General features: G+C 44.5%; 1 protein-coding gene across 5 annotated transcripts in view; it reads left to right on the top strand.

Moving 5' to 3' along the window:
* Positions 1–14,889, top strand: part of coq8aa (coenzyme Q8A, genome duplicate a) — a 62,133-nt gene that overhangs the window by 12,709 nt on the left and 34,535 nt on the right. For all 5 annotated transcript variants that reach the window (XM_072550749.1, XM_072550750.1, XM_072550748.1 and 2 more), the window contains exons 3-5: positions 1,195–1,539; positions 5,941–6,007; positions 13,638–13,712. In XM_072550749.1, coding sequence (XP_072406850.1) covers positions 1,195–1,539; positions 5,941–6,007; positions 13,638–13,712 — 487 coding nt within the window. The remainder of the gene's footprint in view (positions 1–1,194; positions 1,540–5,940; positions 6,008–13,637; positions 13,713–14,889) is intronic.

The raw sequence follows: 14,889 nt of genomic DNA, 5'->3' as shown, positions 1-14,889 counted from the left end.
ATGTTTTTTTTTTCAACAAAACCCTGTATTTGTTCATTCCGGACATGTCACTTTAGTTGACCTGGAGAAGCTGGTGATGTACTGCCATCTTGAGCTGTTGCAGTCCTTGAGAAGGAGGCATACTGTTAAGTAGAGAATTCCAGGACTTTTTACCCAGTAACAGTAATATATTCCCAAATTCTGAAGGTATGCAAATTGGCGGGGAACTTCTAAATACTGGAGACAAAAACAAAAATTGCTGGAAAGGCTCAGCAGTTCTGGCAGCATCTGTGGAGAGAAATCAGAGTTAATGTTTCAGATTGAGTGACAGTTCCCCTGTTCTGAGAAAGGGTCACTTGACTCGCAACATTAACTCTGGAAGCATCTGAGGAGACAAATCCAATAAATGTCAAGTGACCCTTCCTCAGAACAGGGAGAGGGTCTCTCAACCTGAAACATTAACTCTGATTTCTCTCCACAAATGCTGCCAGACCTGATGAGCTTTTCCAGAAATTGCTATTTTTGTCTGATTTATAGCATCTGCAGTATTTTTTGGTTTTAATTATAAGTGCTGATGTTCCTCCCTGAGAACAGAAGACCATCCAAATTAGGAGCAGAAGGAAGCCTTAGCACCCCCTAAGCATGTTTCTCTTTTAACACAATTGTAGCTGATCTGATCATTGCCTCGATCTACTCTGCTATCCTGCACTCCATAATCCTCAACTCCTTTGTAGATCCAAAGTCTTCCCAGCTCAGGCTTGAACATATTTACTGACCCAGCTTCTTTGGAGCAGAGAGCTCCAAACTATGAATGACATTGACGGAAGAAGTTTCTTCTCATCCGTATCTGAGGTGGAAGACTTCTCTATCCTTAATCAGTGCCCTTCGTCCTCGACTTCCCCCAGAAAGAGAAGCGTGCTGTCGGCATGGAACCTATCGAGCCCTCAATCTGTTTATCTTTCAATAAAATCACCTTACTGTTCTAAACTCCAATGAGTATTGGCCAACCCACTCAACATTTCACAAGAAATCACCTTCATCTCAGGAATTCACCTCGTGAAGGTTCTCTGAGCTGCCTTCAAAGCCAAGCGTTATCACCTGGCCTTGTTTTAACCAGTCAAGTGAAGGGAAGGTTAACTCTGTTGTGTGGGAGATTTGCCACAGGTTTGCTCACTGCATGTAACCACCTGCTATTTGTTTATTTTCTGATTCTAGGATGTTGTGTCACGGCAAGAAAACCTCTCAGAACTAGACAAGGATTTCACTTCCAGGTGGAGTCTTGATGGTGAGGCCTATGAGGAGGTGACGCAAGACTTCACCACAGCCACCCAGCAGCACCAGGCGACTGTTGACCCCACGGCGTTTGACTCAGCGTCTCCTGAGAAGCACGCTGGGTTATTCACTGGACAGTCTGGGGACTCGAGCAGCCCCTTCTCATCTGGAACCCAGAGGAGGTCCTTCCATCAAGACCACCGTTCTGTCAGCGGGCTAACTGCTGAAGATATCGACAAGGCTCGAGAGGCCAAAGTCTCTCCTACAGACAAACCTTACAGACAGATGGTATGTCCCATTCTTTCCCCACCTTCTTGGACTGAGTCAACCTTAACATGTTGTGAGTTTGCAAAGAGACATGGAATCATACAGAATGGAAGGAGGCCGTTTGACCCATTGGCTGGTTTATCCAAAAGTAATTAAATTATCCTGCCCTCCTCTTTCCTCAGCCCTGTGGATTTTTCCCTTCAACTGCAATTCAGATGCAATTCTCCTTTGAAAGTTATTGTTATACCACCTTTCACTACCTTTTCAGGCCGTGCAGTCCAGATCTTGTGACTTATACTTAAACAAAACATCATGTGGAAGTGCTGGTGTTGGACTGGAATGAGCAAAGTCGAAGTCACATGATACCACGTTATACTCCAACAGGTTTATTTGAAATCACAAGCTTTCAGAGCACTGCATCTTCATCAGGTGAGGTCAACTAACGAAGGAGCAGCTCTCCGAAAGCTTGTGATTTCAAATAAACCTGTTGGAGTATAACCTGGTATCATGTGACTTCTGACTTGAAATGAAGCGAATTGCCCTTATTCCCCACTGGTTCTTTCATGAATCATATAAAAACTGCTTCTTATTATTGGCATTGATTCATTCTTCTATCTAAACTGTTGGTGATTTTGGGAATTCTTCCATTATCTCAACTTGTCTGCTGTGAGAAAGGACCACCTTCTCCAGCCTCTTCCTGGGACCATTTTGTTAAATCTCTCCCGTATCACTCAAAGGCCTCACCAGCCTTCCAAAATATCCGCTTGTAAATACACACACCTTTGCATCATACACAAGGGACTGGAATAGGCCATTCAGCTTATTGTGCCTAATCTCTCATTCACTTAGATCGTAATTGAGCTGTTCTGAGCTCCATCAAACCCTCGCCTGGTTCACTAATCATAAATTCCCTTGTCTAACTAAAATCAGTTTCTGTTGGGGGAGAGAGAGAGAGAGAGAGAGAGGGAGAGAGAATTCCAGCTTTCCATTCGCTTTCAAACGAATGTATGTTTCCTGGTGGCATCCCTGAATGGGTTAACTCTAATTTTGATGTGGTGATTTTGTTCTGGAGTCGTCATCTTGAAAAATAGTCTCTTTCAACTGATCCTATGAACTGCTTTTAACATCTTGAGCATCCTGAGTAGATCACTTTGTTTCCTCCCCTCAGAATGCTAACTTAGTCTGCACTACTTTTGTTTTCCATCTTTCGTGGGATGTAGATGATGTTAGCAGGCGCAGGTCTCTTCAACCGAGTGGCTTACTGGGTCATTTGAGAATAAATAAGAGACAACCAACCCATGTTGCTGTAGAACTGATGTTGTACATAAATCAGACCAGGAATGGGCAGTAGATTTCCTTCTCTAACCACAGTAATGAGCCAGCTGGGTTTTTAACAAGTACCAATGATACTTTTAGTACTGGCGACCCGGAAACTAACTTTCTATAGCACTTTTCGCATCCTCAGGATGTCCCATACCACTGTACAGCCAATGTTGAACTTCTGATGTATAGTATTGGTTATAAATAAATTAATAAGTGATTAACAGCGTCTCACCATCAGCAATATGTTTATGATGAAATTTGTTTTTTAATTTAGTGTTTTTTTTAATGTGATAAACATTAGCCAGGATATTGGAAGAGCTCCCCTGCTGCTTTTTAAAATAGCACTGTGCAATCTTTTTCATCCACTTGGGAAGGACAGGTGAGGATTTGTCTGAAAGGTAGCACCTCTGACAGTGCAGCATTCCCTCATCTGCGCTAGAGTGTCAGTCTAGACATCATGCCCAAGCCTGTGGTGTGACTGAGGGCAGCCAGCTTGCATTATTACACAACCCAGTAAAGTATGGACATTCAGTACTTTGACAGTAGTAACTGGACTGCAAGTAGTGCTTTCTTTTTGGACTGTCCTTAGCAAGAACTCTGTTGAAAAGATCTGAGAATAATCTAACTATTGGTTTTCCTTGTTGTTTACTTAGGAACACAGTGTGCCAATTGACCACTGAGTTTCCTAAGATGCAAGAATGATTACATCCAATGACTCTTCATTGACTGTAAAGGGCTGAGACATCTAGTAGGTGTATTAGGTGCTATATAAATACAAGTCTGACTTTTGTTAGTGCTGTGACTTGTGTATTAAAAATAAGTCTTGGTCTCATTAACTAGCAAACTTCTTTCTTATGGATGTTTTTAGAAAAGTTTTCCATCCAAGAAAAATTAATGAGCCTAACTTGTTTTCATGCTAGCTGGCATCTTTGCCTCTGTTTGTCCTCTGTGTATATTTTATCCATTTAAATAGTTTGTACTTTGATCGTGCTCCATATAAGACTGGTGACCTTTTTCTCACAGGATAGTGTAGCCAGAGAAACACAATTGCCAACTCCTGCATTCTCCCAGCCTATCACTTTTAGTTAGCCCATTTTTGGGCATTGAAAACTGCTGTCTGGACTCAAACACTGTCTCTACACCTCGTAAGTAGAGTCATAGAGAAGTACAGCACAGAAGCAGATCCTTCGGTCCAACTCATCCATGCTGACCAGATATCCCAACTCAATCTAGTCCCATTTGTCTGCACTTGCCCCCTATCCCCCTCAACCCTTCCTGTTCATATACCCATCCACATGCCTTTTAAATGTTGTAATTGTACCAGCCTCCACCACTTTCTCTGGCAGCTCTACCCTCTGTGTGAAAATATTGCCCCTTAGGTCTCTTTTATGTTTTTCCCCTCACCCCTCTAGTTCTGGCCCCTCCCCGACCCCAGGGAAAAGACTTTGTCTACTTATCCTATCCATGCTCCTCATGATTTTATAAACCTCTACAAGGTCACCCCTCAGCCTCCAACGCTGCAGGGAAAGCAGCCCCAGCCTATTCAGCCTCTCTCTATAGCTCAAATCCTCCAACCCTGGTAACGTCCTTGTAAATCTTTTTCTGAATCCTTTCAAGTTTCATGACGTACTTTCATGCCTCTGATATTCCTCCCTTTTTCTGCCTCAAGTGAGTGGGAGTTCATATTGGCAGCAGTGTTCTGAATGATGTGCAGTAATATCCCAGAAGATAGGAGATGCAGCTTGTTGTAACACTGGACTCTGAGGAGCCCGATCCCAGAAATCAGAAAGGAAATCTGATGATTATACGGCATCTTTCACAAGTTAAGAACATTTCGATAGTTGCCAGTCTGTTCCAGTAGACCCTACAGCCTTTGAACTGAGATTTAAAAATCCCAGATTTTGTTGAATCTGTTTCACCATCTGTAAACATGTGATTTGAACCTATTCCCCAGAACCTATTCTAGAGCTCAAGATTCCTTATCCAATAACATTACAAGTATGCCACCAACCTTTCTAAAGATGTACAGCTGTGGATTTGTGGTGACTGAATATGTCAACCTGTCTTTTGTATTCTTTGGGATTCTCGAGTTCTGTCAAGTTTTCCATAAAAGCTGGAGAGGCTATGATGGTTCTGTTTAGAATAAAGAATGTTAAGGGGAGATTTGATAGCAGAGTTCACCAAATGAATAGGTTTGCCGCAAACTAAATCAGACTAAAAGATTCATTTTACACAGTGGTTTGGATGCACTGCCTGAAAGCGCAAAGTTGAAAGCAAACGCAGTAATAACATCCAAATTGGAATTGGATAAGTATCTGAAGGGGAAAGATTTGACAAATTCTAGAGAAAGAGTCGGGAAGTGAGCTGATTCAAAGGACTACGCAGCCACAATGGGCTGAACTGAGACTTGGAGCACATAGAGGTTCCCCAGCTGCAGTTTGAGACACAGCAGAGGCAGATACAGCAGTGGAGAGGGAGGTATACTGGCTATGAAGGTGAGCTCGGTAGACCTATACCCCTGAATAAAATAGCCGGAACCTCGGGAGTGCTCCCACTGCATACTCAATAACACACTAATTTAAATTACAGCAACTTGCAACATTTTATAAAGCACATTAAAATGTTTGAACACCTCAAAGTCCCTGTGGAGGAAGGCCGATTCAAGAAGAATGGCTGAGATGCAGAAAGGAGAATTTGGGCAGGATGGGCCAAAGAACCGCCTTCACTCAAATGCACCATTCACTTGAAGTAAACTTGCATTTCGCTAGCGCCTTTCCCAGCTTCAGACTGTCACTCATCTCTTTACAGTTTCCTGAAGTCCTAATGAAATGTAGTCACTGTTGTGTCAAATTAGCAACTGTTTAGTGGTCAGCACAATCCCTGTAATTGGTGTTGATTGAGGAGTAGATATTGGCCAGGACACTGAACGTAAACGGGCCTAAATCTTTGTGCTCAGGCCACTGGAGCGGGAACTAAAATCACAGCCTTTTGGTTGGTGTACCAGCTGAGTGAAGGTTGACAAGCTGGCCCATTCTGAAACCGTGAAAGTGTTTTCTCCTCACCTCTTGACTTAATTATCTTTGTTTCTATTTCCCCTAGTTGAGTGAGCGGGCACGTGAACGCAAAGTACCATCCACTCGAATTGGCAGACTAGCCAATTTTGGAGGTAAGGCACTTTGAGTGTTTTCTGGACCTCTGTCGTGTTGCATTAAAGACAATAAATGGGACGAGTCAGTGTATGGAATGCAGAGAACAAGTGAGTCAATATTATTCCACGTGAGAGCTTTGCTTGCTTTCCCAGCGTTGGATGGGAGTGAGTTCTAGGCTTGGGCTCATTGTTAACCAGACTGAGGCAGTACTGTATTCTGGAGGGTTCAGATCTCACCTAACCTGGTCAGGTGGATTTGAAGATCCTGTTATCTCTGCCAGTAAAAAAAAAAATCAGGATCCTGTGAGTTTGAGGTGATTGAAGGACTTTGCAGCAATAAAGCTGAGGAGGAAGGTTTGGGGATGAAAGGGGTTTTTGTTTTGGGAGTAGGCATCCTTGATTGATTTAGGTAGGATTTGGAGTGGAAAGGCATTAGTTTCAGAGTTGTCATTTTATCTGGATTGTTGGTTTAGAATGTGCAGTATTCCAATTTTCTTTTTGCTAATAAGGAATGTAAGGAAATAGATGGTGACACATTGAAAAATGTCCATATTACAGAGGAGGAAGTGCTGGATGTCTTGGAATGCATAAAAGTGGATAAATCCCCAGGACCTGATCAGGTGTACCCTAGAACTCTGTGGGAAACGGGGGAAGTGATTGCTGGGCTTCTTGCTGAGATATTTGTATCATTGATAGTCACAGGTGAGGTACCAGAAGACTGGAGGTTGGCTAATGTGGTGCCACTGTTTAAGAAGGGTGGTAAGGACAAGCCAGGGAAGTATAGACCAGTGAGGTAAAAACAATGACTGCAGATGCTGGAAACCACATTCTGGATTAGTGGTGCTGGAAGAGCACAGCAGTTCAGGCAGCATCCAAGGAGCTTCGAAATCGACGTTTCGGGCAAAAGCCCTTCATCAGGAATAAAGGCAGTGAGCCTGAAGCGTGGAGAGATAAGCAAGAGGAGGATGGGGGTGGGGAGAGAGTAGCATAGAGTACAATGGGTGAGTGGGGGAGGGGATGAAGGTGATAGGTCAAGGAGGAGAGGGTGGAGTGGATAGGTGGAAAAGGAGATAGGCAGGTAGGACAAGTCCGGACAAGTCATGGGGACAGTTACTGAGCTGGAAGTTTGGAACTAGGGTGAGGTGGGGGAACGGGAAATGAGGAAACTGTTGAAGTCCACATTGATGCCCTGGGGTTGAAGTGTTCCGAGGTGGAAGATGAGGCGTTCTTCCTCCAGGCGTCTGGTGGTGAGGGAGCGGCGGTGAAGGAGGCCCAGGACCTCCATGTCCTCGGCAGAGAGGGAGGGGGAGTTGAAATGTTGGGCCACAGGGCGGTGTGGTTGATTGTTGCGGGTGTCCCGGAGGTGTTCCCTAAAGCGCTCTGCTAGGAGGCACCCAGTCTCCCCAGTGTAGAGGAGACCACGTCGGGAGCAACGGATACAATAAATGATATTAGTGGATGTGCAAGTAAAACTTTGATGGATGTGGAAGGCTCCTTTAGGGCCTTGGATGGAGGTGTGGGCGCAGGTTTTACAGTTCCTGCGGTGGCAAGGGAAAGTGCCAGGATGGGAGGGTGGGTTGTAAGGTGGCGTGGACCTGATTAGGTAGTCACGGAGGGAACGGTCTTTGCGGAAGGCGGGAAGGGGTGGGGAGGGAAATATATCCCTGGTGGTGGGGTCTGTTTGGAGGTGGCTAAAATATCGCGGATGATTTGGTTTATGCGAAGGTTGGTAGGGTGGAAGGTGAGCACCAGGGGCATTCTGTCCTTGTTACGGTTGGAGGGGTGGGGTCTGAGGGCAGAGGTGTGGGATGTTGACAGCCTGACACCAGTGGTTGGCAAGTTGTTGGAGGGAATCCTGAGGGACAGTATGTACATATATTTGTAAAGGCAAGGGCTGATTAGGGATAGTCAACATGGCTTTGTGCGTGGGAAATCATGTCTCTCAAACTTGATTGAGTTTCTTGAAGAAGTGACAAAGAGGATTGATGAGGGCAGAGCGGTAGATGTGATCTATATGGACTTCAGTAAGGCGTTCGACAAGGTTCCCCATGGAAGACTGGTTAGCAAGGTTGTATCTCATGGAATACAGGGAGAACTAGCCATTTGGATACAGAACTGGCTCAAAGGTAGAAGACAGAGGGTGATAGTGGTGGAGGGTTGTTTTTCAGACTGGAGGCCTGTGGCCAGTGGAGTGCCACAAGGATCGGTGCTGGGTCCACTATGTTTTGTCATGTATATAAATGATTTGGATATCGGCTGAAGAAGTACAGTTAGGTTGCAGATGACACCAAAGTTGGAGGTGTCATGGACGGTGAAGGTGGTTAGCTCGGATTACAACAGGATCTTGATCAGATGGGTCAATGGACTGTGAAGTGGCAGATGGAGTTTAATTTAGATAAACGCGAGGTGCTACATTTTGGGAAAGCAAATCTTAGCAGGACTTATACACTTAATGGTAAGGTCCTAGGGAGTGTTGCTGAACAAAGAGACCTTGGAGTGCAGGTTCATAGCTCCTTGAAAGTAGAGTCACAGGTAGATAGGATAGTGAAGAAGGTGATGCAGGGCATGGATAGAGTAAATAGACAAGGTTTTTTCCCTGGGGTTGGGGAGTCCAGAACTAGGGGGCATAGGTTTGGGGTGAGAGAAGAATAATATAAAAGAGACCTAAAGGGACCTTTTCCATGCAGAGGGTGGTGTGCATATGGAATGAGCTGCCAAAGGTAGTGGTGGAGGCTGGCACAATTGCAACATTTAAAAGGCATTTGGATGGATATATGAATAGGAAGGGTTTAGAGGGATACGGGCCGGGTGCTGGCAGGTGGGACTAGATTGGGTTGGGATATCTGGTCGGCATGGATGGGTTGGACCAAAGGGTCTGTTTCCATGCTGTACATCTCTGACTCGATGACCACTAGCACTGGTTCACTAATGTCCTTAAGGGAAGGAAGCTGTCATTGGTACCTAGTGTCGTCTTCATGTGACTCTAGATGCACAGAATGTAATTAACTGTTAACAGCCCTCTGGGCAATTATGCTGGCAAAAACAATGACTGCAGATGATGGAAACCAGATTCTGGATTAGTGGTGCTGGAAGAGCACAGCAGTTCAGGCAGCATCCAAGGAGCTTCGAATTCGACATTTCGGGCAAAAGCCCTTCATCAGGAATCTGCAATTATGCTGGCCTAGCCAGCGACACCCTTATCTGTGAGTGAATAAAGAAAAACATCTCTGGTTTCATTGTTCATGGTGAGTCCAATGATGTAAAAATGTGTGTTGGAGAGTCGGCCAGTCTGGCAGCATCTGTAGGAACCCAAATAAAAGTAAACGTAAAGATATTTATGTGGGTATGAAGAAAAAGCTGGTTAAAATAGACTAAGAAATTAGGTTTGATGGTAGGATTATAGAAGTGCAGTGGCAGGTTTTCAAAATGTATTTAATTCTCAAATGGGTATCTTAGTGGGAAGAATGTATCATTGCTGCCTTTCCACTTAGACATAAATGGGCCTCAACTGAAAGAAAGAGTGGACAAATCTGACCAGGTTAGTCGTAGGCCAGAAGACTGGGTAAACCTTATGTAGCCAAAGAATGACTAAAAAGGATATAATGAGTAACATAAAAGCATTATAGTAAGAGTTTCTACAAGTATTTGAGTAGAAAAAGAGTTAACTGAAGCTAGTGTTGGTCATCTGGAATGAGTGTGTGGGAAGTAAGGAAATGATTGAGGTATTGAATGGATAATTTGCACTTGTCTTCAACTTGCCAAGGATAGTGGCAACTCGTGAGGCGATTGAAGGAATAAACTTAAAACAATCAACATTACAAAGGAATCTGTGTTTGAAAACTGTTGACCGTAAAGACAGACAAGTCCCCAAGGTTAGATTGCCTGCATCTTGCAGTCTAAAAAGAAGTGATAACACAGATAGTAGATGCATTGGTTATAATTGTCCAAAAAACTCCTTAAATTCAGGATGGATCACAGCAGATTTTAGAAAGAGCAAATGTAAAACTGTAATCCAAGAAATGAGGGTGGTGGAAAGGGGGCCATTTAGTCTAAGATTTAGCATAGAGGATACAGCATGGAGTCCCGGCAATGCAGAAGCAGGGTATTTGATCAATGGAGTCCCCACCGACCTTCCAAAGAGCATCCCACCCCAACGCCATCTCCACATACCTGCCTTTCCCACAAGTCTGCACATCCCAGGGCACTGTGGGCAATTTAGATTAGATTACTTACAATGTGGAAGCAGGCCCTTCGGCCCAACAAGTCCACACCGACCCGCCGAAGCGTAACCCACCCATTCCCCTACATTTACCCCTTTTACCTAACACTGCAGGCAATTTAGCATGACCAATTCACCTAACCTGCACATCTTTGGAGTGTGGGAGGAAACCGGAGCACCCAGAGGAAACCCACGCAGACACTGGGAGAATGTGCAAACTCCACACAGTCAGTCGCCTGAGTCTGGAATTGAACCCAGGTCTCTGGCGCTGTGAGGCAGCAGTGCTAACCACTGTGCCACCGTGCCGCATGTCCAGTTGACCTAACCTGCACATCTTTGGACTGTGGGAGGAAGCCGGAGCACCCGTGCAGACACCGGGAGAATGGGCAAACTCTTCCAGCCTCAGGTGACTGTCTGTGTATTGAAACCAGGTCCCTGGTGCTGTGAGGCAGCAGTGCTAACCACTGAGCCACCGTGCCACCACGTAGGGAAGGTGCGGAATCTATAATTTTAGATTATAGCAGAATAGTGAGAGATGAAGTAGCATGGCTAGGATGTTGTGTTTAATTAGAATTGATTTTGAGGAGCCATAGAATTGTTCTGGTACAGAAGGAATTCATTCGGCCATCATGTCTGCACTGGCTGTCTGAAGTTTTGTTTTATAAGTATTTTTATTGAAAAGCTTTTTTAAAAATCTTTTGCAAAGCATTTATATATAAAGGAAAAAAAAAATCAAAACAGAAAAATACAGTGCAAAAAACAAAGCCACAAAGCAATAGTCCAATTATCTTGAATACGGTGAAAGCTTGGAGGATAATGAGGCAAGACGAGGGCAATTAATTTAAGACTTTGCCATTTACCCCCTTGGTAGGACCCCAATGATTTAAACCTGGGGCAATGGACTCCGGCTTTAAGACATGGGAGAACAATGGCATTCCATGGTTGGGAGATTTGTTCAAGGGAGAGGTACTGATGTCATTCAGTCAGTTAAGTCAGAAACATGGATTATCCAATAAGGACCTTTCTCAATACTTCCAGATAAGGGACTATATACAGAGGAAGACTATGCTGCGGGTCCAGTGTAATAAATCAGATGTGGAGAAAAGGGTCCTCTGGTGCACGGGTACTCTTTCACTTATACTTTATATCATTTACAGAAAGGCCATGCTCTGAGGGATATGGAAGGACTCTGTAAGACGTAGAACCTAGAGTTAGGCCAGGACATTTCACCGGAGATATGGGTAGATATCTGGGGGAATGTAAGGAAAACTTCAGTATGTAACCTAGCACAGGCTATGCAATTGAAGATCTTACACAGGGCTCATATGGCACCAGAAAGGCCAGCTAAGTCTGAAGGTTTTAACTTAATGCCATAGTTTTCCTGCCTTTTCCCTCTAACCCTCCATATTATTTAAAGTGAAACAATCATCCACTGCCCTTCAATGCCTCAATTGAAACTTTATTCACTGTGCTACCAGGAAATGCACTCAGGATCCTAACACAAACCACAAAGCTCTGCAGATGTGTGAAATCAGAAACTGCTGAAAACTCTGGCAGCACCTGTGGAGAGAAAGCAGAGTTAATGTTTTGGGTCCAGTGACCCTCCTTTAGTTCTGAACACCCAATTAGATCCCGAAACAGCAGAAAGTGTGTCAGTCTCTGGCTGGGAGCCAGATAGTAGTTGTCGTTGAAAAGGCAGTAAATTTTTATTAATGACTTAGATGAGGGAGTCGAAGGGTGGGTCAGTAAATTTGCAGATGATACAAAGATAGGTGGAGTTGTGGACAGTGAGGAGGGCTGTTGTCGTTTGCAAAGGGACTTAGATATGTTGCAGAGCTGGGCTGAGGAGTGGCAGATGGAGTTCAACCCTGCCAAGTGTGAGGTTGTCCATTTTGGAAGAACAAATAAGAATGCGGAATACAGGGTTAATTGTAGGGTTCTTAGTCAGGTGGAAGAACATAGGGATCTTGGGGTCTATGTACATAGATCTTTGAAGGTTGCCACTCAGGTGGATAGAGTTTGTAAGAAGGCCTATGGAGTATTATCGTTCATTAGCAGAGGGATTGAATTCAAGAGTCGTGAAGTGATGTTGCAGCTGTACAGGACTTTGGTTAGGCCACAGTTGGAGTACTGTGTGCAGTTCTGGTCGCCTCACTTTAGGAAAGATGTGGAAGCTTTGGAGAGGGTGCAGAGAAGATTTACCAGGATGTTGCCTGGAGTGGAGAATAGGTCGTACGAGGATAGGTTGAGAGTTCTCTGCCTTTTCTCGTTGGAACGGCGAAGGATGAGGGGTGACTTGATAGAGGTTTATAAGATGATCAGAGGAATAGATAGAGTAGACAGTCAGAATTTTTTTCCCCGGGTACAACAGAGTGTTACAAGGGGACATAAAGTTAAGGTGAAGGGTGGAAGGTATAGGGGAGATGTCAGGGGTGGGTTCTTTACCCAGAGAGTGGTGGGGGCATGGAATGCGCTGCCCGTGGGAGTGGTAGAGTCAGAATCATTGGTGACCTTTAAGCGGCATTTGGATAGGTACATGGATGGGTGCTTAATCTAGGTTAGAAGTTCGGCACAACATCGTGGGCCGAAGGGCCTGTTCTGTGCTGTATTGTTCTATGTTCTATGTTCTAAAACCATCAGTCACAGGCTCAGTGAGGGCTGCAGTGATGGGGAAAAGGCTATAAACTGAAGTTGTTTTAAACAGTATATCACTGTAATCCAATTGGAAAGTGTAGTCTCGCTATCCAGAGAACATAGTCTGAGTTCATTTAGATTTTAACTGCATTTGGATAAGGGTAATTTTACAGAATGGTGGGTATATGTAGACTCATAACATGAAGTCAACATAAAAGCAGAATGCAATGTTTAGCTTTTTTTGCTTTGTTTTGTACACTTAGGAGTTTGATGTCTAACGCGTGTGAATGCCTGCAATATTTCTAGCTCTAGATATTATGACAGTAAATCATTTCTCTGACAAGGTATTCCCAGTAATGAAGGTTCCTTGGATTGCCTTTAACAGGGACCAGATTTGTGTCAGGTGATGGGAGTTGCCAGTACAGCCTTGCGTCAGTCCGTCCATCCCGTGTTCCTGAGCTCAGCAATGATTGGCAGCTCTACACAAAAATCGGGTTGTAAATCTGTTTAACATATCTGAGCATAGTTTAGAAAACCACACAACACCAGGTTATAGTCCAACAGGTTTATTTGGAAGCACTAGCTTTCGGAGTGACGCTCCTTCATCAGGTAGCTCTGCATTCCTGGGTCTCCTCAGCTTCTGAGGTTGTGGACTTTGAATGCTAATGAATTATTTGTGAGTGAAAGTTTTCATGTTTCCCCTTTTTGATTCTGGAGCCAGGCTGTGTGAATGTGTAAGAACATGGAACTGATTTCCTGACCGAGCTCTCACGGTTCATTCTTCTCTTTGAACAGGTTTAGCTGTTGGTCTTGGAATCGGAGCCTTAGCAGAAGTTGCTAAGAAGACATGGCGACCTGAAGAACGTGAGAGTAAGTGAAAGCAAATGTAATATTGGAATGACAAGCAAAGTACAGTGGATGCTGGAGAGCTGAAGTAAAAGTGGAAAGTGATAGAGAAGCTCAATGTTTTGACTTATTCTGGTGGGGGCTAGGAAATGCTTTCATCAAAATGAAAAATGTGGAGGAGCAAGTGGAACAGTAGGCAAGGATGTCCATTGCAAAAGACAAAGAGAGTGCTCATGGTGGTGGAGGGGAGAGAGAGAGAGAGAGAGAGAGAGAGAGAGAGAGAGAGAGATGAAGAAAAGGTGTTGTTGATAGATATGAATAGCAGAAAGCCGGTTGGCTGTGCTAAGGGCAGATCCACGCAAATAAGACACTGGGAGAAGAGGGTGTAATCAAAATGGAGGACAGTTTTTCTGCTGTGAAGTTGTTGAATCCTGAATGCTCTAAAGTGGAAAACTGAAGCATGCTGAGGACAGAAACGTTAATGTGAGGGTGAGATGGTTGAAATAGCAAGTGACTGATGGGTCAGAGTCATTCCTACAGATGGAGTCGAGGTGTTCCTGCAAAGCAGTCGCCCAGTCTGTGTTTGTTCCTGCCAATATGGAGGAAACTGCACTGTCACCAGCGAATGCAGTAGACCAGATTTAAATAAGTACAAGTAAACTACTGCTTCACTTGGAAGGTATTGGAAATACCATGCTCTTCTGAGCTTATCTGGATTATGGACCTGTGATCTGTGTTTATCAGCCACAGAGTCTTGGTCATGTTGCATGTGACTGAACAGTCTTGTGGGAGATATTGATGGTAATGGATTGGTCTCTGAGCCTGCTTTTAGCTGGTTGGGAAGCAGCAACAGCATTTAGTGCACCATGGTGGCTCAGTGGCTAGCACTGCTGTCTCACAGTGCCAGGGACTTGGGTTTGATTCCACCCTCTCAGGCCATTGACATTGTGGAGTTTGCACATTCTCCCGTATCTGCGTGGGTTTCCTCCGGATGCTCCGGTTTCCTCCCACAGTCCAAAGATGTGCAGGTTAGGTCAATTGGCCATGCTAAATTGCCCATAGTGTTAGGCGAAGGGGTAAATGTAGGGGAATGGGTCTGGGATGGTTGTGGGTTGGTGTGGACTTGTTGGGCCAAAGGGCCTGTTTCCACACTAAGTAATCTAATCTAAACTGCCCCATAGTGTCCAGGAATGTGCAGGCT

This window comes from Chiloscyllium punctatum, chromosome 3, assembly GCF_047496795.1.
Source record: "Chiloscyllium punctatum isolate Juve2018m chromosome 3, sChiPun1.3, whole genome shotgun sequence".
NCBI lineage: Eukaryota > Metazoa > Chordata > Chondrichthyes > Orectolobiformes > Hemiscylliidae > Chiloscyllium > Chiloscyllium punctatum.
This window is presented reverse-complemented; position numbering and strand designations above follow the sequence as displayed.